The sequence below is a fragment of the Thamnophis sirtalis genome, unplaced genomic scaffold (genome assembly GCF_051295495.1).
Source record: "Thamnophis sirtalis isolate CommonGarterSnake01/CBP01778 unplaced genomic scaffold, rThaSir2_p1.2 scaffold_11, whole genome shotgun sequence".
Taxonomy (NCBI): domain Eukaryota; kingdom Metazoa; phylum Chordata; class Lepidosauria; order Squamata; family Natricidae; genus Thamnophis; species Thamnophis sirtalis.
Window position 1 is genome coordinate 62,313,369 of NW_028261391.1, and position 27,972 is coordinate 62,341,340.

Sequence of the window (27,972 nt, forward strand, 5' to 3'; positions counted from 1 at the left end):
ATGTGGTTTATTTTGACTGGCTTTAAAAAGTTGACTAGTGGCAATAAACGGTAGTGAATTTCACTTTTTAGGCTTCAATCACATATATGAAAAGAAAGGAAGAGTATTTGTCGAGGGAAGTCTTGCCTCTTCGCAATAATTAACCTAATTCATTACCCAACTACAGTCATAAGTACTACCATAGTTTTTATGGTGCATTGTGCATCATTAATTCAAATCCAGTACAGTTTCAACTAATAAATAGGATCTAATTACAGAAAGGAAAAAAAAAAACTTGCTTGTTTGCAGAACTTGAATGGAAACATGCATATGGCCTTTCTCAATACATCATTCTTCATGATGTCTTGTTACAGCTTCCATAATTCTCATGCCCACACTAATTGCCGTGTGTTTTTCAACCCACATAGAGAGAATTCGCTTATGCCAGGCTTATTAATAGGACAGTAAGGGTCAAATGCTTTCATCAAACGTTTTCATACTTGCTGGCAATCCCTCTCTTCAGTCATTTCCTGCTCAGATTTTGCTTTGAAGGAGGCCTTAAGTCTTCTGATGTGTTTAAAATCTAATTAATCACTACTACCACAATATACAAAAAAAGAAGAAGAAATTGCCTTCTGAAGCTGTGGAATAGCTTTATGCTTCAAAGACTGCTTTCATTAGCTATCTTAAAAGCCCCATAAGGTAAACACATGGGATTAAACTTTCTGAGGTTTGGTTATATCTTTTGGGGTACTTTCAATGTTTGGTAAAAGCCGTTTCTGAAATGTGACTTAATTTATCTTCATAACTGCCATTTATTAGCATACTTATAAACAAGCATGTAAAGTTTGCTTTCCTGATTTTCCATCGTCTGTGTACACAGGGAGAAAAAAAAAGTGGATTCCCTCTGGCCACCCAAACAGTAACCACAGAGCAAGAGAAACCAAGCAGACAGATTGATGGGCAAAGGAGAAATGGGGAGGGTAAAAGGTCTCATTTCTTTCTATTCCTAATCATTAGGTCAGTGTTTTTCAACCTTGGCCACTTGAAGATGTCTGGACTTCAACTCCCAGAATTCCCCAGCCAGCATTCGCTGGCTGGGGAATTCTGGAAGTTGAAGTCCAGACATCTTCAAGTGGCCAAGGTTGAGAAACACTGCATTAGGTGAATGGGCAGAATAAGTACAATGGTCAGGATAAACTGGATCCAGTCTTTGCTGTATCATCACCCTCTATAGTAGGGGTGGTGTCAAACTCAAGGCCCGTAGGCCTGCCGGGGTGCTTAGATTTCGCCTAGGGGGACTATATGGGACTAAGAAATTCCAGATAGCCTATGCTTAAGATCAGGAATGATTTAAATTGTTCAAAGTTAGCGTAGCAAGAAGAAGCTAAGGTCGATGTAGAGATGTTATTAACCCTTTTTTAAATTTCTTTTTTCTCAATATATCTTAGACTGTGTTTGTTAAAGATCTATACCGTGTACGGGCTCTGGGAAGTCGGGGGGGGAGGGAGGTGGGGTGTTGGGGGGGAGGGTGGGGGGAGGGAGGGATTTACACTATACGATGTGTTAGATTTCAATGCAATGCGACTACACATGTATACTGTTTTTCTTTAATTTCTCTGTAAAAATAGGACAAGTTAAGTACATTGACATATAGTGGAAATACACCAAGGGGAGGAGGAGTGGGATAGAAGAAAGATGGGTAGAGAGGGCGGGAGAGAGGATGGGAGGGAGGGTGAGAAGGAAGGGAGAGAGTGGATCGGGAGAGAGGAGTGGTAGAGGGAGAGGGGAAGTAGGGTAGAGGGGGATGATGGAGGGAAGATAGAAAGTTGGAGGGGGTGGAAGAAAGAGGTGTACGGAGAGTGGAAGAGGTATATTGGGTTTCTATTTTGGGGGGTATTGTTGACAAGAGGAATTGCTGCGATTATTGTTTAATGTTGTTTGGCTCCGGCTATGCACAGTATATATGTGAGTGTATGAAAATGAAAAAATGGAAAATAAAAACCTTTTGCACAAAAAGATTTCGCCTTGGGGGCTGCCCTGGAAACAGTGTAGGACTGGACCGGGGTGCCTCTGACAGTGAAAACTGAGCTTGGAAGGGCCACAGGCAGCCCTCTCGAGCTCCTTTTCACTGACAGAGGGTTGCAAGAGGCCATCGCAGCTGAAAATGGAACATGCGAGGGCCACGGGCAGTCCTCCTGAACTGTGTTTTTGCCGGCAGAGGGTTGCAGGAGGCCATCGTAGCCAAAAATGGAGCTTGGGAGCCCATTTTCTCTGGCAAAGTGCTTGGGTGCCCACAACATGTGTGACATCGAGCTGGCCACCCCCCTAGCCACCAATCATTCACTCCCTGAGGTCAAACACAATCCTGATGCAACCCTCCATAAATTTGAGTTTGACACCCCTGCCGAGGTGGCGCAGTGGTTAAATGCAGCACTGCAGGCTACTTCAGCTGACTGCAGTTCTGCAGTTCGGCTGTTCAAATCCCACCAGGCTCAAGGTTGACTCAGCCTTCCATCCTTCCGAGGTGGGTAAAATGAGGACCCAGACTGTGGGGGCGATATGCTGACTCTGTAAACAGCTTAGAGAGGGCTGAAAGCCCTATGAAGCGGTATATAAGTCTAACTGCTATTGCTATTGCTCTATAACAAGGGTCCTCAAACCCCTGGGCCTTGGACGAGCACTGGAAGCGGGCTGTGCAAATGAGCGAAGCCCATGCACATACCTATGGGGTGAGCGAAGCCCATCCACTCACCATAACCCCGCTCCTTCCATGGAAAAATCAGCCTGCGCAATACTGGTCCCTGGCACCCAAAAGGTTGAGGGCCGCTGTTCTATAGTAAACGAGGCAGATCTGATCTCAGGACAAATCTGCTTTTGTTAAGCATAATAATAATTATTTTCTCATGTATCATAACATTCCTTAGGTGTCTTATTCACTGTTTGATTTTAAAGTGGTTTTTCTTTTTCTTTTGTACATTTAGACTCTGAACTCCAATAGAAGAGAATTAAGGATTCCCTAGAATCTGATCAATAACATTTATTGCAGGCTTCTAAAATTTAAAGTTGGAAGTGTATTGCTTCTTTTGGCATTAAGAAATAACACAGTGTTCCTGCCTTAATACAGAAAGGGCTTTCTAAAAGCTGGCCTCCCATGCCCGGAGAGAGATTGCTGTCCAATGTTACAGCAGCTTCCTCTTATGCAAGTCACTGCCAGTGGATATCTTGATTGCAGTGGAGATGGGATGTATTATTGATACATAGGGAGAGTTTTGGGTTCCACCACAAAACCGCGGTCGACTAAAGCGCGCTCGACGAAACCGCGTACCTGACGTCATCACAGCGCGACGAAAAAAGCACACTGTGAGCGGTAAAGCTAAAATTAACGCGTAAACCTAACCCTAACCCTCCGAAACCTAACCCTTAACCTAACCCTAACCCTTAACCTAACGCTAAACCTAACGCTAACCCTTAACCTAACCCTAACGCTTAACCTAACCCTAACCCTAAACCTAACCCTTACCTTAACGTGAATCAGCTTGCTTTAAAAGCGCCTTTTAAAGCGCCCTTTTTTCTCCGCGGTCGTATTTGTCGCGCTGCTGATGACGTCAGGTACACGCTTTAATCGGGCGCGCTTTAGTGGACCGCGGTTTTGTCGTGCCACGGAGTTTTGCAGAGTGGCCTTTGGATATTTCTATCTATTCTGATATTATTCTCTAAATATCAAAATAACCTTGCAAAAATTATATTGTTCCTTTTCTATAGATTTTTATTTTCAGTTTGCTGCAGGAATGCTCAGATTTCAATTTTCTTCAAAATGGTATTGTCTTGTTAGGAATATCATGGGATCCTGGAGCACTCTTAATATTAATGACAGGAGTGCTATGGTGTGCCAAAATTTTCATGTGTAAAAGTGTACCTCAGTCGCAAACCTCAAAATCGGTAGTATTCTGCTGGTTCGCCCCGTTTCAGGTGAACCAGTAGGGGCAGCGGCGAGAGCTCCGCCCACCTGCCCAGATGTCATCACGGATGCTCTGTGCATGCACAGAAGGTTCTGTGCACGCGCAGAAGCGCCGCGAGCGAAGCAAGCTTGCATGCGCGCTCCCGGTTCCGAACCGATAGCGAAGATAAGAGGATTTCATGCCTGGTGAGGAGCCTATGAGTTTGGGATACGATCTCAACAGTGCTACTCCCATTAGTGAAAATAAGAATGACATCTACATTATATTCAATCCAGTGAATGCTGAACAAAGTTTCTCTATTAGTCTGGCTTCCAAATATATATATATTTCTTAGTCCTTTACTTCTGAGGAAAATTTATTCATTGATGTTCCTTCAGCCTGTTTGTACTTGTACACCACTGGGAATTGTTGCTCAGAGGGATAACTATCGCTTCAAAATTCAAGCTTTGTTCTTTTCTGTATATGAGTTTGCAAGTTATGTTTTCACCGGAATTAATGATGTGAAAAGTAAATTAGTATTTCCAAACTTAAAGCAATAAGTTGCCAATGTGTACAGCAGAATCAGCCCTGCCAGAATGATACCATAGTGCAGGGGTGGGTTTCTCGCCCCGTTCCAACCAGTTCGGTTGGAATGGGGCCGGCGGCGTCCTCGTGCACGCGCATGGTGCACGCATGCATACTAGCGTCTGTGCGATGCTCCAGCTGCTCCTGGAGGATCGCGCAGGCGCTGTATGCGTCCTGCGCATGCGTGGAAGCGCAGAACTCGTCAAAACCGGGTAAGGAGGGCAGGCGGGTGGGCCCTTCGCCGTACCCGGAAGTTACTTACTTCCAGGTTCGCCGACCAACCGGTTTGCAGGGACCGCCGCGAACCGGTTGAAACCCACCCCTGCCATAGTGGAAATGTTATTAGATGATCTCAAAAAAGAGTTTGAGAAAAAGATATGATGTTTTGCCCTAGGCTACATCTTGACTCAGCATGGCACAGGAGGAGATTCGTCTTTGGCATGTCTAACCTTTTCTTTATGCATTGAACATTGTTGAGAGGCATGTCGCTTCAGGCAGTAGATTTATATAAGACTCACATTTTAACTATATAGTTCAAGTAGGTACTACTGAGATGTGTATTGTCCTTCTTGATTAAGAAGATGAAGGGAGAAAACATTAAAAGCAAATCTGTACTCAAATTCTCAAAAATACAGGCTGCAGAGGAAAGTGTCCTTTTCTTACAGCGACAGCAACAAACTTATTTCGGAATGATTTACTTCTGTTACAAATTTGGAGAAAGGATCTGTTAACTGATTAAGGCAGAGCGTTGGTTCCGTTTAATTAGCCAAGTAAACTTAAATGCTTGAAAATTTGCCTGTGCAAATAAAAAATGCATCTGAGTCATATTAGAATGAGGAGATAGCAGGTTTTGCTAGATTTATTTCATTTTGGTAAAAACAAATTATAATTCAGAATCTGTTGATGTTATTAACTCATACATGAATTAAAAGTATGCTTTTATATTTTTTACATTAAGAAAACATAATAAGTTATGGCTTGCTTGACACATTAGACTTAACCAGTGGTGGGTTTCAAAAAATGTTTGGAACCTCTTCTGTAGGTGTGGCCTGCTTTCCGGGTCCACTGGTGGAACCTCTTCTAACCGGTTCGGTAGATTTGACGAACCGGTTCTACCGAATAGCTGCGAACTGGTAGGAACCCACCTCTGTTTTGACCCTAGAACCGGGGTGTCAAACTCATGTTACGGCAGTGTCACATGGTGTATCGGAACTTTTTCCCCCTTCGCTAAACCGGCCATGAGTGTGGCCAGCGCATGATGTATTTTCCCGTGGACCAGGACTTTTGACAGCCATGCTCTAGACTTATCGGATTTATTTTTCTTGCTGTCTCATTAGAAAGCTAATTTTTTGGAACCTTTTCTGTAGGTGTGGCCTGCTTTCCGGGTCCACTGGTGGAACCTCTTCTAACCGGTTCGGTAGATTTGACGAACCAGTTCTACCGAATAGGTGCGAACTGGTAGGAACCCACCTCTGGACTTAACCCAGCAATGGAGTATGATGTGTGAACTCATTCTTTTAATCTGTAGTCTAGCAAAGGCTTTGAATATACACTTATGATTTATGCCTTAACATTGGCAAAGAGTGATATGAACAGGACATCTGGCTCATAGTTCAGAGTTTGGCGATGAGTGGGCCTAATAGTGTAGTTGCCTCGTATGACAGATACTGAGAGGAAACAACAAAATACCGTACTTGAGAAGATTGAGGCCCAAAGTTAGCCTGTGGCTTTCAGAATAGAAGATATTCCTAAATGATCACTCTTGAATAATATTTAATAATAATCGTTTAGTAGTTAACTAGTGTACAAGGAATGAGGGTGGGTGACATTCAGAGGTGGGTTCCTACCAGTTCACACCTATTCGGTAGAACCACTCGAATTGGTGCGCCTGTTGCAGAGTTTTAATATGTTTTTTGTAATTGTTTGTCTTGTTTTGCTTTTGTTGTGTTACCCCACTTCCCTATGAGTTTGTTAGCCGCCCTGTTTCCCTTCTGGGAATAGGGCGGCATACAAGTTTAATAAACCATAAACCAACCGGTTCGTCAAATCTACTGAACTGGTTAGAAGAGGTTCCATCAGTGGGCCCGGAAAGCAGGCCACACCTACAGAAGAGGTTCCAAAAATTTTTGAAACCCACCACTGACACACACACACACACACACACACACACACACACACACACACAGAGAGACAGACGGACAGACAGATAGATAGACAGACTGACAGAGAGAGAAAGAAAGGAAGAAATAAATAAATAAAAAAGAAAGTGAGAGAGATGAAAGAAAAAAAGGAAAAAGGGACAGAGAGACAAAAGGAAGGAAAGAGAGAGAGAGAGAGAGAACACATGGCCAGCAAGCCACTCCCACCAGGTCACATGGCCGGCAAGCCACTCCCACAAAGGAGGCCACACCCACAGAGTAGGTTCGAAAATTTTTTGAAACCCACCACTGGTGACATTCTTATTTTAGGCAGCAAAATGAGGGATAAACTGAGTGCAACATAACGGATTATTTCTCTTAAGCACTGATCAGCTTTATAAATATTGATTCTACTTCCTATTTTTCTCAGTGTCAGGGTGATAGTGGGTAATGCTAACAATTTTGGACAGTTGCACATGTATTAACAGCTCTTTGTTTCTTATGCCTAACTTATATTTTTTTGTTGAAACTGCTTGGGAAAACTTTTATATGGAGATAATGCTTAAATCACATTTAGTCTTCAGATAATGTTGAAGAAAGAATTGTAGTGCAAGTAAACATGTTGGCAAATATTCATATCATTAATCAGTTCTACCTCTTTAAAATTCCTATGTAAAAGCAGGCAAACTTCCTTGGATTTTTGCCATGGTTTGATTTACTTTATGAGCTGAATAAGATGTATTTTAATAAAATATAGAGAAGGCTTTTTAGTTTACGAGAAATATTTGCCATGCTGATAGAGGATAAAGGATACATTGGAAATGAAGATCTCATGCACAATTATTCGAAGGTAAAAATTTTTAAATATATTTGTTGGAAACTTTCAGTATCCTACATATTTTGCTTTCTAAAACTATATTTTAAAATTTCTGCTGATGGATGAATTTTTTTGCAGCTGATTTTGCTTTAATACCACAAAAGAGAAAGCTTTCCAGAAAGCATGTTGAATCACCCATGTGAGCCAGTCCTTGGCTCCAAACTAACATTTCACCAATGCTGGACTGGACCTGAAGACTCAGCACAACTGTAAATCATTATATTACTCACCAACTGTTTATTACAAATCTTCTTTCCCTTCCCAGAAATAATTCAAGGATGTGTAAATATAAGTTTGTATCAGGAAATGTACTACTTTCATCAGGGTTTGGTCCGACATTCATTTTGGCAAATTAGCAAAATTTTCCTGCTGCACAAATGATACATAGAGCAATAGCAGTTAGACTTATATACCGCTTCATGGGGCTTTCAGCCCTCTCTAAGCGGTTTACAGAGTCAGCATATTGCCCCCAACAACAATCCGGGTCCTCATTTTACCCACCTCGGAAGGATGGAAGGCTGAGTCAACCCTGAGCCGGTGAGATTTGAACAGCCGAACTGCAGAACTGCAGTCAGCTGAAGTAGCCGGCAGTACTGCACTCTAACCACTGCGTCACCTCGCTCTATTGATATTATGTATCATTTGCTCAAATTGTCTAAGGATGGACAAATGCCACTTGCTTGAGACCATTATGGGACAAATGGACAGCAATTGGATTTTGCTATTGTGGACAGCATATGAATGTTTATGTATTTGTTTTCCTTGCTTAATTTCCCAAATAAATTGGTTTTTATTATTTTCTTCTTCTTTTTCCTTAGCACATGTATTGGGCAGAATCATGGTGTAAGATGAAAAATATTGATTTACTCTCTAAGATGGGCACTTATTCTGATGTTCAGTTTTAGTTTGTAGATTTTCTCTTTCTGAACAAAAGATACTATCAAGCTATCATTTTAGAATCATAATGCCTAAACCCAACTTTTTGATCAATCCACAGCTCTAGTCCCATATACAGTGGCACAACGGCAGAACAATATTCAAGAGTTATTTTTACATTCTTTATGTATATTCCCCATTCACAATTCTCAGTTTCGTACTCATAATTTTGCCTCAGTTATGTATTTGTGTGTGTATCTCTATCTGTCATGGTTTTTGGTTCAAAGCTGCAACAGAAAAATAAGACTTAAAAGAGGATTTTATATTGTATTTGTCAATCTCCACTCCCATCTGTTGTGACTCAGCAGAAGTTTGCTGTGAGTTGAGTCGGGATGCAGGAATAACAATGCAGCTGGGGCTCATTAGTGTCGTCTTCTGCAGATAAAAGGACTGATGGTGCCACGCCCTGGTTGCAGAAGTCAACGTTCACTCATTCGTTCATGGTTTGTCGTTCATCGGTCGTGGTTTGTTTGTGAGAGGCACTTGGATAAGTGATTTGCTTTCTGTAACCCTGATTCAAAGAGACACTTGGAGAAGTGATTTGCTTGCTTTCTGTGAACCTGGTGTTGCTGTAATAGCTCTTTGTTTTTGCATTCTGCTGCGTAACCTTTTTGCCAGAGACATTATTTATGTTTATTTTGGGCTCGCAGCCAGCGTGAGCCAGGACTGATAAAGTTATTTCCTTTTAAGTCTGTCTGACTGTCGTCTGTGAACGAGCGAAGAAGGGGGGTCAGAACACTCATCCATCTGTTTTACATTCATGAGTTTGAAATTATTTGCTTTTTTTCTTACTGTGGGTTTAGGTTCACTTACCACTCGATCTAAATCAAATATAAACCAAGCTCTGCTTCTATGTCTGTGATCTTATTGCTTTATGTCAATTTTTTTCCCCATGTCTACTTGCAGAGGAAGCTCCCAGTCCTCCTCCTTGGACGTTCAGCAGAATTACGGCCTGGTGAATTTGTGGTTGCAATTGGAAGTCCATTTTCTCTCCAAAATACAGTCACTACAGGGATTGTTAGTACTACCCAGCGAGGAGGCAAAGAGCTGGGACTTAGAAACTCTGATATGGACTACATCCAAACAGATGCCATTATCAATGTAGGACACTTTTTATAAACCTCATACATTAAATGCATACTTCTGTATTAAAAGCATATAATATCACTGACTTTTCTGGGGATGTCGTGATTTTCTTTGTCTTTGCTTTCAATTCTGTCCTATGGCACTCTATTTTTTGTGACTTCTCATCCAATAATAACCACTTCTGGCCGGTTCACCGACAAAAGGGCGACCGACAAAACCGCACCCAACTAAAACGCGGTGACAAAACCGCGAGTTCTAAACCGCGCCGACGAATGAGCGCTGAATCGCGGCGACAACAGTGCGGCGACAGAAGCGTGTTGTGAACCTAAACCTAACCCTAAACCTAACGCTAATCCTAACCCTAAACATAACGCTAACCCTAACCCTAAATGTAACCCTAAACCTAACCCTAAACCTAAATCTAACCCTTAACTTATATCGCCCTTAAATCGCCCTTCTGTCGATGCGCTTACCTTAACTTAAATTGCCCTTCTGTCGGCGCGCTGTTGTCGGTGCCCTGTTGTCGGCACGTTGATGATGTCGCGGTTTTAGCGATTCGGTTTTGTCAGCACGCTTTTGTCATGCGCGCTTTTGTCGGGTCTGACCTGCATAGCTTCTCAAGATTTGATGAACAAGAAGAACTCCATTTGGCCTATCACACTGTTTTGTTGGGTCTCTGGTGTCCTGACATATCTTTCAAATCAATCACTTTTATTTTATTTTCCTTTTATTTAAGGTTTTGATTACCGGTACTTGTGGGGTGTTAATCCTTTTATGACTATGCATGTATAGTTTAGCGTGATTTATCATAGAGCAATGCACTGATTATTGGCAGTGCTGGAAAGATCTGTTAAAACTCAGTTCATCTTTATCTTTTGGATTAATTATTTGGCATAAGGATTTTTGCAATTATTCTGCATTAATTAACTCCGGAATTATACTGTGTAGTCTTCTCGTTTATAAGGACTGTAATGACCAACTCTCAATTTCATGTGCTTTTTTAATAACTTAATAATAACTAAATGGATCATGAATTAAACATTTTCAAACAGAAGTAGCACAAGTCAATTTGTCTGGAAGGACCTTCTATTATATTTATTCCATTTAAGTTTGACTATTTACTTCCCTTTAAGAAATTCTGTGAATAAGTAAATGTGAACATCATTTCTGGAATGCATTAGGAAGCAAATATATTTCAAAACATAAAATATATTTCTAAATCACTGTAAATGCAAGATTGAAAGGCATTTTCTTCCTAAATTTTACAGTATGGGAATTCTGGAGGACCTTTGGTGAACTTGGTAAGTATTTTTTATTTATTTAAAACTTTGAGGTTTGGGATTTTATAAATAATTATACTCTTTTCCATGTCCCCCCACAAATAATAGATTTTATTTAATCATTCATTCTTGATTCTCTGTGTTGTCTTTGAAATTCAGAATTCAGATTTTGTACTATGTACATATTTGAATGTGCATTGATTATATAGTCCATTTTGTGACTGTAACAAGTTGGCATGAAGAAGTTTAAGGATACTGTTATCCAGTTACACCCAAATTGGAAATAAAGCTAGATTTTATTTTGAAGGCAATATTCAGTGTCTCATTGAAAATCAGTTTAGAACTATAGATGCTATATGACGAATAAATCACAGATAAGAGTACTAATGAAATTTACAGAATAGGAATTGGAGCCTTTGTTTGAAGAGTTTATGCTTACTTAACTATTCACATTATTACAGGATGGGGAAGTGATTGGTATTAATACTCTGAAGGTCACTGCTGGAATCTCCTTTGCAATACCATCAGACAAAATTAAAAAATTCCTTACTGAATCACATGACAGACAATCCAAAGGTATTGTACTATACTATGCAATAGTAGGGAGACAAAGGTAGAAATCAACGGGCTTGAATTTTGAAAGGTAAGTTTCTAAATTCTGCCCAATTAATAAGCCAGTATATTGATATACTGGCTTAATAAGCCAGTATATTGATATACTGGCTTAATAAGCCAGTATATTGATATACTGGCTTATTAATTGGACAGAATTTAGAAACTTAACTTTCAAAATTCAAGCCCATTGACTTCTACCTCTGTTCCTTATTATTGTCCTGTTTTTTATTGTACTATTTATGTGAAATAACATTAAGATATTATATCTTATCTTTTTATTAGAAGTACCCATTAATATCAAAGGTGAGTTTCATAGTCCATCATTGCTTTGGCCAATAGAAGCTGTCACATAATGCTTTTTGGTAAAATAGATTACCAGCTTTAGTCATATCCTAACCACATGCAAGAATCATCAGACATTTGTAATATGTTACAAACATCAATGAAATTCAGATTTGTGTGCTTAATAGTATTTATATACCAAGCATGATTATACAGTACTACTCTATGCAAACTAGGTATATTTAATCTGAAGATGGCCTTGAAAATCAGCATACTGTTGCCTGCTTCCCATCAACTAGGGGCATCTGAAGTGCAGTAATAATATAATGATAATAAAATGCCTATAGGAAAAGAAATGGAATGAATAGAAATTGGATATAAGGAAAGAGGATGTGAAATCTGCTTGGAATAGACTGAAAGGAATTATATTACAGACTACGGCAATTACATTTGAAAAATTATACATTGTGCAATGATAAAATGAAAGAGACTGAGTGTGAGGATTACTGCAAAAATAAGGACAAGAAAGCACTATATATTATTGTATAATGTGTATATACAGATAGTCCTTGACTTACAAACACAACTGGGACCAGAATTTCTGTTGCTAAGCAAGGTAGTTATTAAGTAAACTGCGCTTAGTTTTATGATCTTTTTTATTGCCACGGTTAAGTAACTCACTGCAAATTGTTGAGTGAATCACACATTCTAATGAATCCAGCTTCCCCTATTGACTTTGTCAGAAGCCAACTGTCAAGATGCTGCAACCATCATAAATAGATGCTGGTTTCCAAGCACCCAAAGTTTGATCACATGACCATGTTGGGGACGGTGCAGGAGTCATACGTATGAGGACCAGTTGTAAGTCACTTTTTTCAGTGTAGTAACTTCAACTGGTCACTAAACAAATGGTTGTAGCAATATCAATAGCAGTTAGACTTATATACCGCTTCATAGGGCTTTCATTTCATTTCATTTATTGAATTTATAGGCCGCCCAATCCTGGAAGACTCCGGGCGGCTTACAGAAATGAAAAATATTAAAAAAGGATTAAAACAATAAGATACAACAAGATTAAGAAGAAAACACAACATGCACCCAATCAAAGGGGGGCTGGACCTCAATCAAGAGGTCAACAGCCCCAGGCCTGCCAGAAAAGCCAGGTTTTAATAGCTTTACGGAAGGCCATGAGAGTGGGTAGGGTCCGGATCTCTGGGGGCAGCTCATTCCATTAGCCCTCTCTAAGCGGTTTACAGAGTCAGCATATCGTCCCCACAGTCTGGGTCCTCATTTCACCCACCTCGGAAGGATGGAAGGCTGAGTCAACCTTGAGCCTGTGAGATTTGAACCGCCGAACTGCAGATAACAGTCAGCTGAAGTGGCCTGCAGTACTGCACCCTAACCACTGCGCCACTACCTGTAAGGTGTTACAGTCAATTTCCTGACAGTTAGAACAATTAATCAGTGGAACGACTTGCCTCCAGAAGTTGTGGATGCTCCAACACTGGGAGTTTTAAAGAAGATGTTGGACAACCATTTGTCTGAAGTGGTTGTAGGGTTTCCTAATTGAGCAGAGGGTTGGACTAGAAGACCTCCAGGATCTCTTCCAACTTTGTTTAATCTGTTATTCTGTTAAGTCTGTCAGATCATTGTCAAATCACAACCTGTAGTATGTTAGAATTTTTTGCTTTGTTGCTTTAGATGAGGGGGAAATAATACTTTTTTTTTCTTTTTGAAACAGGAAAAACTGTAACTAAGAAAAAATACATTGGCATTCGAATGATGTCTCTCAGTCAGGGGTAGGTTTTGAAACTACATCTGTCTTGACTGCAGGCACTGCTGAACTCAGAATCCTGATGCTTAATGTCAGGCCCATTTGTAACAGCATCATTTTTATCCATAATCCATCCACAAAGCAGTATATCTGATTCATGCAAATCTATCTACTGCACAAGGCAGTATATCAGGGGTGGGTTTCTCGCCCCGTTCCAACCGCTTCGGTTGGAACAGGGCTGGCGGCGTCCTCGTGCATGCGTGCGGTGCATGCATGCGTACTAGCGTCCGTGCGATGCTCCAGCTGCTCCTGGAGGATCGCGCACGCGCTGTATGCGTCCTGCGCATGCGTGGAAGCGCAGAACTTGTCAAAACCGGGTAAGGCGCACGGGCGGGCGAGCGGGCCCTTCTTCGTTCCCAGAAGTTACTTACTTCTGGGTTCGCCGACCAACCGGTTCGCAGGGACCGCCGCGAACCGGTTGAAACCCACCCCTGCAGTACATCTGACATACATCACCAAAACCTTGTCTGGCCTTGTGTGAAATCTAGGCATGTTTCAGGTTCTTTACCAACCTCAAGGCCAGGGCCACTGAGGGTAGTGGTAGTTCTGAATAAAGGATATCTTACCTTGGTCAAGAACACTATTTTAGAGATAGTTGGGTTGGATAGATAGGTGGATTATGGGGGGGGAGACAAGTTTGGGATCCTGCTGGCAAAGTGATTGTCCTAATGTGCGGCAGGATGCCATCCCTGAGTCGAGGAACCCGTCTCTGGGAGGAATCTAGGACAATTCGCCACACCCAACTTACCTTGGCCAACTCGCTGCAGGAGAATTCAGCACTGTATTGATCATTTCATTCAGTTCTTTGTATTATTGGCGATCACGTTTTTGTCAAAATTATCGTAATTCTTGTGTTTCTGGATTGATTTTCTTCATTACTGTTGGCTACAGTTCCATTGAAATTAATTTAATTTTTGAATCTTGAATTGACCTGCAGCAAGTTGTCCTGTGGTGAGGAGTTCTGGGGGATATATTTGACAAAAAAACCCAATTGATGTATTTCTGATTTCTTTTTCATTCGACTGCAAAAATGAAACAAAATTGCTCTGTGCAAGCCAGTAATGAACTTCTAGGCAAAATATCGTTCCATATTGTGAGCAAAATATTTTTATTTCATGGATAGCAATAGCAATAGCAGTAGACTTATATACCGCTTCATAGGCCTTTCAGGCCTCTCTAAGCGGTTTACAGAGAGTCAGCATATTGCCCCCAACAACAATCTGGGTCCTCATTTTACCCACCTCGGAAGGATGGAAGGCTGAGTCAACCCTGAGCCGGTGAGATTTGAACCGCTGAACTGCTGATCTAGCAGTAGCCTGCAGTGCTGCATTTAACCACTGTGCCACCTTGGCCCTTAGCAATATTTATTCCAGTAAACAAGTGAAAGAATTCTGTCTCTTGTTTTGTTTATTCCTTAATAGATTTGTTAATGTTTCAGAAGCTAAATGACTTAATTATTTCTGATGCATATAAACATGGCTGTTCCTTTTATAAAGCTTTTATAGTATCATGATGTCCTCACTAAATAATCAATTCATGTGTTTTGTTTTCTCTAGTAAAGCTAAAGAACTTAGGGAACGCTTTGAAGATTTCCCTGATGTTAATTCTGGAGCCTATATTATTGAAATAATTCCAGACACACCAGCTGAGATGTAAGTTGAAGAATTATTGTTTTGTGCTTATCAAGGTGCTTATCTTTCATTTATAACGTACAGGTGAAACTCAAAAAATTAGAATATCATGCAAAAGTTCATTTATTTCAGTAATGCAACTTAAAAGGTGAAACTTATATATGAGATAGACTCATTACATGCAAAGCAAGATAGTTCAAGCTGTGATTTGTCATAATTGTGATGATTATGGCTTACAGCTCATGAAAACCCCAAATCTACAATCTTCGAAAATTAGAATATTGTGAAAAGTGCAATATTCTACACTCAAAGTGTCCCACTCTAATCAGCTAATTAAACTATAACACCTGCAAAGGGTTCCTGAGCCTTTAAATGGCCTCTGGTTCAGTAGGAATCACAATCATGGGAAAGACGGCTGACCAGACAGTTGTGCAGAAAACCATCATTGACCCCCTCCATAAGGAGGGAAAGCCTCAAAAGGTAATTGCAAAAGAAGTTGGATGTTCCCAAAGTGCTGTATCAAAGCACATTAATAGAAAGTTATGTGGAAGGGAAAAGTGTGGAAGAAAAAGGTGTACAAGCCACAGGGATGACCGCAGCCTGGAGAGGATTGTCAGGAAAAGTCCATTCCAAAGTGTTGGGGACTTTCACAAGGAGTGGACTAAGGCTGGAGTCAGTGCATCAAGAGCCACCACACACAGACGGATCCTGGACATGGGCTTCAAATGCCGTATTCCACTTGTCAAGCTGCAACTGAAAAACAAACAACGTCAGAAGCGTCTTACATGGGCTAAAGAAAAACAGACCTGCTCAATTGCTCAGTGGTCCAAAGTCCTCTTTTCTGATGAGAGGAACTTTTGCATCTCATTTGGAAACCAAGGACCCAGAGTATGGAGGAAGAATGGAGAGGCACACACTGCAAGATGCTTGAAGTCCAGTGTGAAGTTTCCACAGTCTGTGTTGATTTGGGGAGTCATAGCAATAGCAATAGCAATAGCAGTAGACTTATATACCGCTTCATAGGCCTTTCAGGCCTCTCTAAGCGGTTTACAGAGAGTCAGCATATTGCCCCCAACAATCTGGGTCCTCATTTTACCCACCTCGGAAGGATGGAAGGCTGAGTCAACCCTGAGCCGGTGAGATTTGAACCGCTGACCTGCTGATCTAGCAGTAGCCTGCAGTGCTGCATTTAACCACTGCGCCACCTTGGCTCTTAGTCATGTCATCTGCTGGTGTCATGTCATCTGCTGGTGTTGGTCCACTGTGCTTCATTAAGTCCAGGGTCAAAGCAGCCGTCTACCAGGAGATTTTGGAGCACTTCATGCTATCTTCCACAGACGAGCTTTATGGGGATGCTGACTTCATTTTCCAGCAGTAAATGGCAACTGTCCACACTGCCAAAAGCACCAAAACCTGGTTCAAGGACCATGGGATTACTGTGCTTGATTGGCCAGCAAACTCGCCTGACCTGAACCCCATAGAGAATCTCTGGGGCATTGCCAAGGGGCCCAAACCAAGAACTGAATACATATGGATGCTTATACTTTTCAGTATTGTTCTATGTACAATCCTTGTTTTATTGATTGCATGTAATATTCTAATTTTCTGAGGTTGTGGATTTGGGGTTTGGCAATCCTATGAACATTCTTTTGACACATAAGGCTCATTACTATTCAGGTAATCTCTGTACTTATTTCTTCAAAGGCTTAATTCTTCAAAGAGAACTGTTCATTTCTTCTTCTTTATAGTCTTCGCCGCTTTATAGTCTTCGCCGCTTCAGACAGAAGCTTGAAAGTATTATCACAATTTACCCTACTTAACATTAACGTTTAATGAATGTGTACTCCTTATTAAATTATTATTTTTTCTGGAACTGTCATACCTACAGCAAGGATGAAGTTTCTTCATTTTCTTCATTTCCTACTAATGATCTTCCTGAGCACTGTAAGTGGTAGGCTGTCAAGAAATTAATAATTCCTGAAAAATGCTTCTTTTGAACGAACTGCTTGTGTAAGGTATTTTTCTTTGCATGAGCAAACCTTATGAAAGCTTTGTGACTACATAAAATATCTGTCCTCGGGGGTTCATTCATGTCTCCGCCTGTTAAGTGGGTTTGTCTTTCCATAAGGCATAGCTGGAATTTGTCTACAAGACAGGACAAGATGAGGTAGGGGAAAGAATGCTGAACTCTTCACATTAGCTTCAGTGCCACCAACATGAACGTGGTCAAGCTTGATGGATAGATTTACTCTTGCTCTAGAGGTCTAACTTTAATTTCTCAGTCAGAAGAAAAGTTTGTAAAAGAATGCAATGAAGGTTGCAGCCATTAGACGTCATGTAAGGTTTATTTCATAGTGTTTCTCAACCTTGGCTACTTGAAGATGTCTGGAGTTCAACTCCCAGAATTCCCCAGCCAGCGAATGCTGGCTGGGGAATTCTGGGAGTTGAAGTCCAGACATCTTCAAGTGGCCAAGGTTGAGAAACACTGTCAGATAAATCAAATAACAATTAGATCAGTGTAGAACAATTATTATTTCAATTTTAAATCAACGTCCCCAAATCTGCTTATTTTCTTATTAAATATTTATGTTGCTTTTATGCTGTCTTTCAACAAAACCTCAATTATAGCGGAGATTAAAAATGAACCGGGCTATTTTTAAAACTGCCATTAGAAACGTATAGGGATGAAATCAGTATTAACTCTGAAGGAAACTCATTTCACAATCTGGAATTGACAAAAGACCTTTCCAGTGTGCCTCAGAAAGAGGATCGTTATAAATAGGCCAGGTTTCAAATTTAATTTTTAATCTATCTCCTATATAAAATGATAAGCTTATGCAATTGTGCATTAGTTAATAGCTGCATTTTCTACCAGTTGGATCTCTCTGGAATCTGTTACAGGAATCTAAATATAAACTACAAAGATTCTCATACTGTTTTGTGCTTATGTAGTGAAAGAGTTGACCCAACAAGGCAATAAAGATGCTATAGAAGGCATAGTGGGGGGGGGGGAGGCAAAAATAACATCCTATATATGTTTCATATAGAACAGTGTTTCCCCAGCACAGCTGGCTGGGGAATTCTGGGAGTTGAAGTCCACAGGACTTAAAGTCACCAAGGTTGAGAAACACTGATATAGAACATACAAATTAATTATTATTAATTATTATTATATCAGCTTTCTTTACTCTGGGCAAAACTTTACAATGAGAGGTACGTAATCATGGATTCTTTATCAAGGGATGCGTGTTCACACTTGTTTTGTCTAATGTCACTGGAAACTTCCTTTCTTATCCCAAAGTAAGCATACATATACCATATTGGCCAAATAGTAGTTTCTTGGATTGAATTATGATTCCCATATCTTGAAGTATCTTGATATAAAAAGCAGGTGTGAATCTTTTATTAGACTAATATTTTTTTCTCGTTTATTTCAGAGGAGGGCTGAAAGAAAATGATGTGATTATAAGCATTAATGGACATCCAATAATTTCTGCCAATGATGTCAGCGACATTATCAAAAAAGAGAGTATCCTCAATATGGTAGTCCGCAGAGGGAATGAGGACATTATTCTAACAATTATTCCTGATGAAATTGACCATTAAATAAAGACATGAGCTGGATTTCATGCTGCAAGCAGGCACTGGACTGTTTATATTATCTCTGTGCTGGTACAGAAAATAGTAGATTTTGACCAACTATCCAACTAAGTTTAGTGGCATTGTATTGCTGAATAAAATAATTTTTCAATAGGTTAAGTGTTGAAGCTAATGCTTTAGCTATTCTTGCTGTGTGCTTTGTATTCTTTGTGGAATCCTTGGTGCTCTCTGAGCTACAATTCAAAATAGACAATAAAAAAGCTAAGAGACTAGAATACATCTTCTCCAGCAACCTAGATAAGCAGGGATTAACACCAGACAAACAATCAAGCAGAAAGTGATATCCTAATCAAGGATCTACCAAGGAGAAAACTTCATTTCTACCCACACAAACTATTCTATATAAACAAAGAACACACTCCACAGTCACTAGCACTGATGAAGTTATCTAGTTATGTAAGAAACAGCTACAAACAAGCACTCAAGCTAGAGATCACCAAGGACAACACAGTTCAATCTGAGCTCCATATGTTATTTTTTTATGTCTTTTTACTGGATACTCCCATCTGTTTCTACCACTTTAGTGCTCATCCAGTCTAATCTCCAAGATAAACTACCTGTGTAACATACATTGCAGTATTCCATTTTTTAGTAGCTTGATATTTCCTGAAGATACAACTGTTAACAATATGAAAATATTGGAAATAAATGACTTGTACATACGCAAGTCCTAAACCTATGCTGATATATTTTTTAAAAAAACCTACTGTAATTTAATTAAAGCACTTTCACTCATATAATGTGTTATTCCTGATAAAAATTTGTTCTATTTTTTTTTCAGATAAGGCAAGGTTTGAAGCTTAAATACCATTTATTTTACTATATACTATATTCTGTGCATATATTATGCACATGCACAGACATTCTTGCTTGCTCTATTAAGCCAATGCTTTTATTCATAATTTTCATATAAAGGACCACATTACTGGTAGTTCCATCCAGGATGTGCTATTGTGAATGTAAGAAATATAAAAGGCTCATGGTTTATGGCTTTTTTCTGTCATTGTACAGGATGTTCTCTAATTGAGTTGACTTACATAGTATCAGAGGCCACTGATTTGCTTCATCAGCAGCCTAACCTTAATAGATCAATATGAAGTCAGCTGATGGTTCATTCCAGTTTTGTAAACTATTCATGTGCTTCCTCAGTCAATGCATAACAATCTCCCAAAGTCAGTGTACTGAAATTGGAGAAACGCACAGTTTACATTGACAATTCATCAAACCACTAATCTTATGGAAAGGCAATTACATCCCAAGGATCATTATGTACTATAATGTGCAAATATATGAAAAATTTCTGAGAAAACCAGCAATGACTAGTTTGTAGCTGAAGATGATTAACTGGTTGGAAAGAATTCTGCAGTGGAATATTTGATCAGTTAGTACAAAATGACTAAATTAGTAGATTATTTTGGCTTGCCAACTAAAATCGTTTTTGCAGAAACTTCCTGACAATTTTCTCTCAAATTTTGATACTTCCTGCTTCAAGTATTCTCTTTATTATCATTTCCAGATGGGTTTATGGCATATATTCCATTTAGGTGCAATAGGCTGTGTGCTTAGGACTTATAAAATTGTTGGGGCATACAAAAATATTGTTAATAAAAACAAAAATCTGAAAAACAACAATAAATTCAAAACCCATACTGTAAATCCTATCGGTAAACATAAAAATGTAATAAATACAAATGAAATAATATAAGGGATTGTTACTCCTTATTTGCCACTTATTACCTGGAACTTTCTGAAAAAATAGATCGATGGAATATGTTTATAATTCTGAGCATCTGGGTTATTCCAACAGGAATCCACATGTTTAGGCCCAGCAGGATCTTGATACAGCCTTAGCTGGATTTATATCTTTTCCCAAGGAACATGCAATAACCTGGGGAATGCTGTTTAACATCTGCAAAATTTAGAAATGCACTTGGGAAATATTTAAGACAAATACATCTGGAATGTGGATGTATTGTAAAAGTTTAGAATTCCTAAAACAAAATCTAAAAGGGAATTGATGTTGAATCAATGAAAATGAGAAGACTGGCCAAGGGAAAGGGGGAAGAACTGAGTGGAAAAAAAATGGGAGAAGTCTCCTAACTCGATGCGTCTTAACCTTAGCAGCTTTCAGATGTGTGGACTTCAAGAATTCCCCAACCCTAAAAGTAATTCCAAATGTGTGCAAATTTTGCCTCCCTGAATTTGGTCATTACAAAATGTTCGGTAATAAGCCTTAATAATATTATATATTATTGATAGACCAATTAATTGGAAACTTACCTGCTAAAAATAAAATGTGGATCCAAAACCTGTAAATGGAGATAGATTGAATGTTTAGAAAGAACATGTATATCATTTTAAAAAAAACACAACAATGTTCTCCTTCTATCACCTCAGAAACCTCCGATTGCCCAAGGATCTGCTGATGCTGTTCTATAGAGGAATTATTGAGTCTGTCATTTGTACCTCAGTAACTGTCTAGTTTGGCACAGCAACCAAACAGGACCAGGGACAAACTTCAACGGATAGTTAGGACTGCTGAAAAAATAATTGCAACCAGCCTGCTTTCGGTTGAGGATCTCTCTATTGCACAAACCAGAAAGAGGCTTAGAAAAAAATCTATAGACCTCTCACATCCCGGACATAAGTTTCAACCCTCAGGAAGCTGCTATAGGGCATTGCACGCCAAAACAATTAGACGTAAAGATAGTTTTTCCCTCTGTGCCATCACTCTGCTGAACACCTAATTCCCACAGCATAGGCCTAAAGATATTTACCCATGTAGTAGGCTGCATTGCTATTATCCTTGTCATCTCGTCTTTCTCATCTTTCCTACCACCACCTCCTATTGGTATCATGATTTATCACTTCTTGCATCTTATGATTAACTATTATAATTATGATTTATGATGTATGACCAATTTACTTTGTTTGTATGTACTCTGAGAGCTTATGCACCAGAGACAAATTCCTTGTGTGTCCAATCACAATTAGTCAATAAAGAATTCTATACAATTTTAAATCATCACCATCATCTTTCAAAGAATTGCAAGACCATAGACAATGCCCTTCTGAGAAGGGACTATGGCTCGCTGGGAAATTCTTGGACTTGAAATCCATACATCTGAAAGCAGCCAACATTGAGACACATTGTCTAAATCCTACACATGTGTCTATAATAAGGAAGCAGCATTTTCTCTTGTTACAAAGCTTAAACCATCCAGACCAGGGGTGGGTTTCAACCGGTTCGCGGCGGTCCCCGCGAACCGGTTGGTTGGCGAACCCGGAAATAAGTAACTTCCGGGAACGGTGAAGGGCCCACCCACCCGCCCGCCCGCGCTCCTTACCGGTCTTTGAAGGCTTCTGCGCTTCCACGCAGGTGCATGGCACATACAGCGCCTGTGTGATTCTCTGCGAGCAGCTGGATGGCACATACAGTGCCTGCGCGAGTCTCCGCGAGCAGCTGGAGCATCGCGCAGGCGCTAAGACGCATGCGTGAACTGCGCACGTGCACGAGGACGCCGCCGGCCCCGTTCCAACCGAACCGGTTGGAACGGGATTAGCAACCCACCCCTGATCCAGACTATATCCTTGTGACCTGAACCTAATGCAGAAAAGCTTATGTCCTATTGTTAATTTGAACTGTGTGGGAATGTTACTCCCCTGAGTTTGGTCATTTTCAAAATATTCAGTAATCAGACTTAATATTATTAAATATTAATTTCAACAATATTACAATTAATTGCAATCTTACCTGGCATTTCACTTGGACTCAATCCAGAATCTGTAAATGGAGATAAATTGAGTGCTCAAAAAGGACATTTACAAGTTTAAATCATCACCATCGTCAGTTTCACCATCATCTTTCAAACAACCGCAAGATCATGATGTCCTTCTAACAAAGGACCACAGGTCCATGGTTAAGAAATACTTCACATCAGAAACTTTCTGATTCACTCCGCAATTGATTTAACTTAAAAGTTGAGAAAGCAAGTGATCAGTGTAACCCTTTTGCTTGAGGCTTTAGAAAATCCTTGCCATAATTTATGAAGGTGAGATAGATAAATAATTGACTTGACTTGTTGCAGCTTTATTGGGAATTATCTTTTTTACAGGATCAGTCCTGCATTCCCTGTAGGGAACAAGACACTATCTCTGAAAATCCCTGTGATAGAAATCAAGCCAACTCTTTATTATAATATTTTAAAGCTTTTATTAATATGAAAAATATGCTTCGGCTACACTTTTGGGTATGGGTTTCTTGGCACAAACAAAGGAAACTATCAAGAAAGTAGCTTCATTCCAGCTAAAATCAGGCGTGATTTGCTGAGAGCAATGATGCATGGATTAGTCATAACTATTTATTGTTCCAGAACTTTTTAATGAAATTTAGTCATTACTTAGTTGGTTAAGACTCATATGGTTTAGGTAAAAAAAAATCAAAACCTAGCCTGCTTAATTTTTTTAGAAGACTCAAAATTCTAGCCTCAACTGATTTAACAGCAAAGCAAACTTGCTTAGAAATAGCAATAGCAATAGCAGTAGACTTATATACCGCTTCATAGGGCTTTCAGCCCTCTCTAAGCGGTTTACAGAGAGTCAGCATATTACCCCCAACAATCCGGGTCCTCATTTTACCCACCTCGGAAGGATGGAAGGCTGAGTCAACCCTGAGCCGGTGAGATTTGAACCGCTGAACTGCTGATCTAGCAGTAGCCTGCAGTGCTGCATTTAACCACTGCGCCACCTCGGCTCTTCAGAAAGATTACTCTTATTCAAGACAACATGATGGTTGCAGCTATGGAATCTGAAAAAAAAATTCTATGGAGACTTCTAAGATTGCAGCTAAAAAAAAATAGAAGGCTTGTTCCACTATTATTACAAATAGCTGCTCTTGGAGCTTAATGTGCTTTATATTAATTGATATTAATTTGAGAAAGATCTCTGGACAGCAAATTCTATCGTGCTCTCAGTGCGATTCCATTGATTCCATGTATTTTGATTCAAATAATACCCATGGAGCAAAAAGCTACAGAGCATGTTACCTTTAATGTGTAAATAGGTACACATTAAAGACGTTTACATTGAACAAAATCCTTTTTCCGATCTATCTCTAGAGAACTCTGATGAGATACTAACAAAAGTTCATTGCCAATGAATCTACGATCAATTCTAAACAAAGAATTGATGCGAAAAACAAAAACTAAATTGCAGCTGAATATATGCGCCAAAGAAAGGAGAGCTACTAGTAATTCAGGAAGCTTTGCTTAACATTAAATCGCATTTTAAAAGTTACCAAAAAGGAGAGATTATTTCTGAAGTTATTTATAACCTTTTTGCATACACCACAGTGGTGGGATTCAAAGAATTTTGGAGCCTCTTCTGTAGGTGTGGCCTGCTTTCCAGGTCCATTGGTGGAGAGCCGAGGTGGCGCAATGGTTAAATGCAGCACTGCAGGCTACTTCAGCTGACTGCAGTTCTGCAGTTCGGCGGTTCAAATCTCACCGGCTCAGGGTTGACTCAGCCTTCCATCCTTCCGAGGTGGGTAAAATGAGGACCCGGATTGTTGTTGGGGGCGATATGCTGACTCTGTAAACCGCTTAGAGAAGGTTGAAAGCCCTATGAAGCGGTATATAAGTCTAACTGCTATTGCTATTGCTATTCTAACCGGTTCTGTAGATTTGACGAACCGGTTCTACCGAATAGGTGCGAACTGGTAGGAACCCACCTCTGATACACCATTTAGTAAATGAAATGTTGAATCTTACTAACTGACATGCTCAATAGTTTCAAGATGATGCATGATGATGAGCTATGCACTGAACAATTTATAATAATAAACGTATAAATAAATAACTTGACTAAACAATGCAAATGAAGGAGAAGGATGACCTGCAAAATATATCTGACGATGTTCATAAAACAGAAGAAAATACTTACCAGAGCATATAACAGCAGCAGCATTGTAGTTTCCGCAGGTAGCAGGACGATACTCATAGGGGCATGACAATAAAAAGGATTCCATCCCAGAGCAGCCTACTTTAGTCATCAAAGGGCCACCATTCCCTTTACCAAAAGAGCCGTCCGTCACAGCAGCAAGAGCAGTGCCACAGTACAATTCATCGCAGACAACCTGAGCATCTCTTATGTCCCAATCTTCACCGCAAACCACGTTTCTCCAGTTGCTAAAGTAAGTGACTTCAACACGACCAGCACATCGGTTTGGACCATCCACCAGCTGCATAGACAGCACTTTAGCAGGGGACGAAGAAGGCAAAAATGATTGCTGTCAGCACAGCTGATTATAGACATATTTTCAAAATTAAGAACAATGCATAAGTTAAGCTTCGTTTTTCATCTGTGTCCCCCATCAAAAAGAGGGGAACGATGGGAATTGCATTTTAGTCAGTTCAGGTAGTCCTTGACTTACAACCACAACTGAGCCCAAAATTTCAATTTATTTATGTATTTATTTATTTATTTATTTATTTATTAGACTTATATACCGCTTCATAGGGCTTTTACCCTCTGTAAGCGGTTTACAATTTTTTTAGCAAATTGAGTCAGCAACTTGCCCCCACAGTCAGGGTCCTCATTTCACCCACCTCGGAAGGATGGAAGGCTGAGTCGACCTTGAGCCGGTGAGATTTGAACCGCTGAACTACAGATCACAGTCAGCTAAATTGGCCTGCAGTACTGCACCCTAACCACTGCGCCACCTCGGCTCCTAGTTATTGTTAAGTGCAACAGTTAAGTAAAGTTTATGACCTTTCTTGCCTTTCTTTCTTGGTTGTTACATGAATCACTGTAGTTGTTAAATTAGTGGCACGATTGTTAAATAGATCTGGCTTCTCCATTCACTTTGCTTGACAGAAGGTCGCAAAAGGAGATCACAAGACCTTGGGACCCTGTAACCCTCATAACTGTGAACCAGTTGCCAAGCATCGGAATTTTGATCGTATAGCCAAAAAGATGTCAACATGTAAATGGGAAAAACGGTCATAAGTCACTTTTTTCAGTGACTTTTCAGTTGTAACTTTGAATGGCCACAAAGTGAAAGCTATGGTCAATTTTAAAAGAGAGCTTTCAGTGTCATTGCGACTTTTATTATTATTATTATTTAAAAGTTGCAGATAGAAAACAAGTTGCAACTTTTTCAACAAGTTTACGGGATTATGGGAGGTCTGGAAAAGGTCAAGTATAGATAGAGAGAGAGAGAGAGACGATGTGAAAAGACCTCAGGAGAACAGGCAAACTGGGAAGAGTTTTTTTTAAAGAGTTTTTAGAGTTTTATTATTATTTATAGGCCGTCCTTTTCCCTGAGGGGACTCAGGGCGGCTTACAAAATATAGGGAAGGGGGTACAAAACAGTAAACATGAAACAATACATGAGTAAAAATGATACACAACATTCATTCATCATTCGGGTGGGGACAGATTACGATCTTTATCCCCAGGCTTGACGGGATAGCCAGGACTTGAGGGCTGTGCGGAAGGTCTGAACGGTGGTGAGGGTACGAATCTCCACGGGGAGGTCGTTCCAAAGAACCTGGTGGAAGACTGAGAAGCAGCGTGGAGAAACTAGAAGAGAAGCAGCCAGGGATGAGGAAAGACCAGTGGGCTGGGCAATGCTAATAAAAGAGAGGAATTGGCCAGAAATAAAGTAGCAGGCGAGTCCCTTGGACTACAAGGTGATCAACCTGGTCAGTCCTAAAGGAGATCAACCCTAACTACTCTTTAGATCCTGAAGATGAAATTCAAATACTTTGGCCATCTAATGAGAAGGAAGGACTCATTGGAGAAGAGCCTAGGAAAGATTGAGGGAAAAGAAGTAGACGTGAACTTAAATGGACTCCTGAGGATGGTAGAGGACAGGAAGGCCTGGAGGAACATTGTCCATGGTGTCGCAACGAGTCCGACATGACTCACGACTAACAACAAGAGTAGCAGGCAAAGCAAAAGGGATTAGGCCAACAGGGAGGGAGAGGAAGAGAAGAATACAAGAAAATATATGTACTGTAGCCAGTGACATGCGGTGAGGTTTATGGCTGGTGAGGCAAAAAGAAAGAAAGAGGCTTTTGGCCACGCCGCTGCTATGTCTGACATAGAAGCGTCCCACGGCTGCACCTGTCCGAAGACCGGCCCTTGTCTCCGGCTCCTCTGCAGAGCAGTGGCCGGTTGGCGGCTCTGCTGGCGGAGCGTCCCACTATGCCTGGTTTTTGCTTCCCGCCTGGAGGGGGGATGGCCGGCCTGATAGGCAGCCTCTTGGGCTCTCAACTCGTGGCTCGGTTCCAGCGCCGCTGTGAGCTCTTCCGGCGAGGCGAGAAGGACCACCAAGCTCAGGCAGTGGGGAATGGCAGCCGCCCCTCGACTCCGCGGGACATCTGCAACGGGCAGCACCCGGGCTTCGGACTGATGGCTGACTGCGCCACCTGCAACAGCAGCCCCAGGGACGGCTAGAAGGTACCGTGTTCAACGGGGACAGGATGCGAGAGGAGCCAGAGCTCAATTTGCACCCCGAACGCAGACCGCCTCCTTCTCCTGTCCTAGATGTATATTGTGTAACCTTCTCGCCCGGTGGGACTTGGGGGGGGGGGGAACCAGGTTAGTGATCGGAAGGCAACCGAGCAGGAAGCATTGGCAGCTCATAAAAAGCGAGCCACGCGGGACACCTCTATGTCGGACATAGCAGCGGGGCGGCCAGAAGAAAGAAAGAAAGAAAGCAAGCGGCTTTTCTTTTCATGATGACAGTGGTGAGGCTCTGTCTCCCCTGCCTCCCCTGACTGCGTGTCACTGACTGTAGCTCAGAATTATGGAGTCCTTGGGGCTCATCCAAGCTCAGTGAGCACCAAAGACTCCCCCCCCCACAAAAAAAGATTGGAAAGTCTCAAGGACTGTGGGATTTGTGTGGTTCATTGGATTCTCCATCAAGTCATATGTGACCCACAGGTCTTACATTTTGTACTACTTGATACAGTTCTAGGCCTTTAATGTGGAACTATTTCATATTTAATAATAATTCTTTAATAATCTCTTGCGTGCCATGCATGCTACTCTAGAGAGAGATGTGTAGTTTAATAAGGGTAAGTTCTCTAAGTTGCTTTTAAGAAACAGTAGTAAGTTTTGTC

The 27,972-nt window shown here is 40.6% G+C and overlaps 2 protein-coding genes across 2 annotated transcripts in view; one reads left to right on the forward strand and one right to left on the reverse strand.

Annotated features, from left to right (window-relative positions):
• The window catches only part of HTRA1 (HtrA serine peptidase 1), a 48,761-nt gene extending 29,826 nt beyond the window's left edge, over window positions 1-18,935 (forward strand). The window contains exons 4-9 of the mRNA XM_087725930.1: window positions 9,363-9,557; window positions 10,811-10,843; window positions 11,284-11,398; window positions 13,461-13,518; window positions 15,110-15,205; window positions 18,622-18,935. Of these exons, the coding sequence (XP_087582056.1) occupies window positions 9,363-9,557; window positions 10,811-10,843; window positions 11,284-11,398; window positions 13,461-13,518; window positions 15,110-15,205; window positions 18,622-18,790 (666 nt within the window). The 3' untranslated portion in view covers window positions 18,791-18,935. The remainder of the gene's footprint in view (window positions 1-9,362; window positions 9,558-10,810; window positions 10,844-11,283; window positions 11,399-13,460; window positions 13,519-15,109; window positions 15,206-18,621) is intronic.
• Window positions 15,290-27,972, reverse strand: part of LOC148043673 (scavenger receptor cysteine-rich domain-containing protein DMBT1-like) — a 63,425-nt gene continuing 50,742 nt past the window's right edge. The window contains exons 13-16 of the mRNA XM_087725016.1: window positions 24,785-25,096; window positions 22,599-22,628; window positions 21,125-21,153; window positions 15,290-15,937 (exon numbers count right to left, since the gene is read on the reverse strand). Of these exons, the coding sequence (XP_087581142.1) occupies window positions 21,128-21,153; window positions 22,599-22,628; window positions 24,785-25,096 (368 nt within the window). The 3' untranslated portion in view covers window positions 15,290-15,937; window positions 21,125-21,127. The remainder of the gene's footprint in view (window positions 15,938-21,124; window positions 21,154-22,598; window positions 22,629-24,784; window positions 25,097-27,972) is intronic.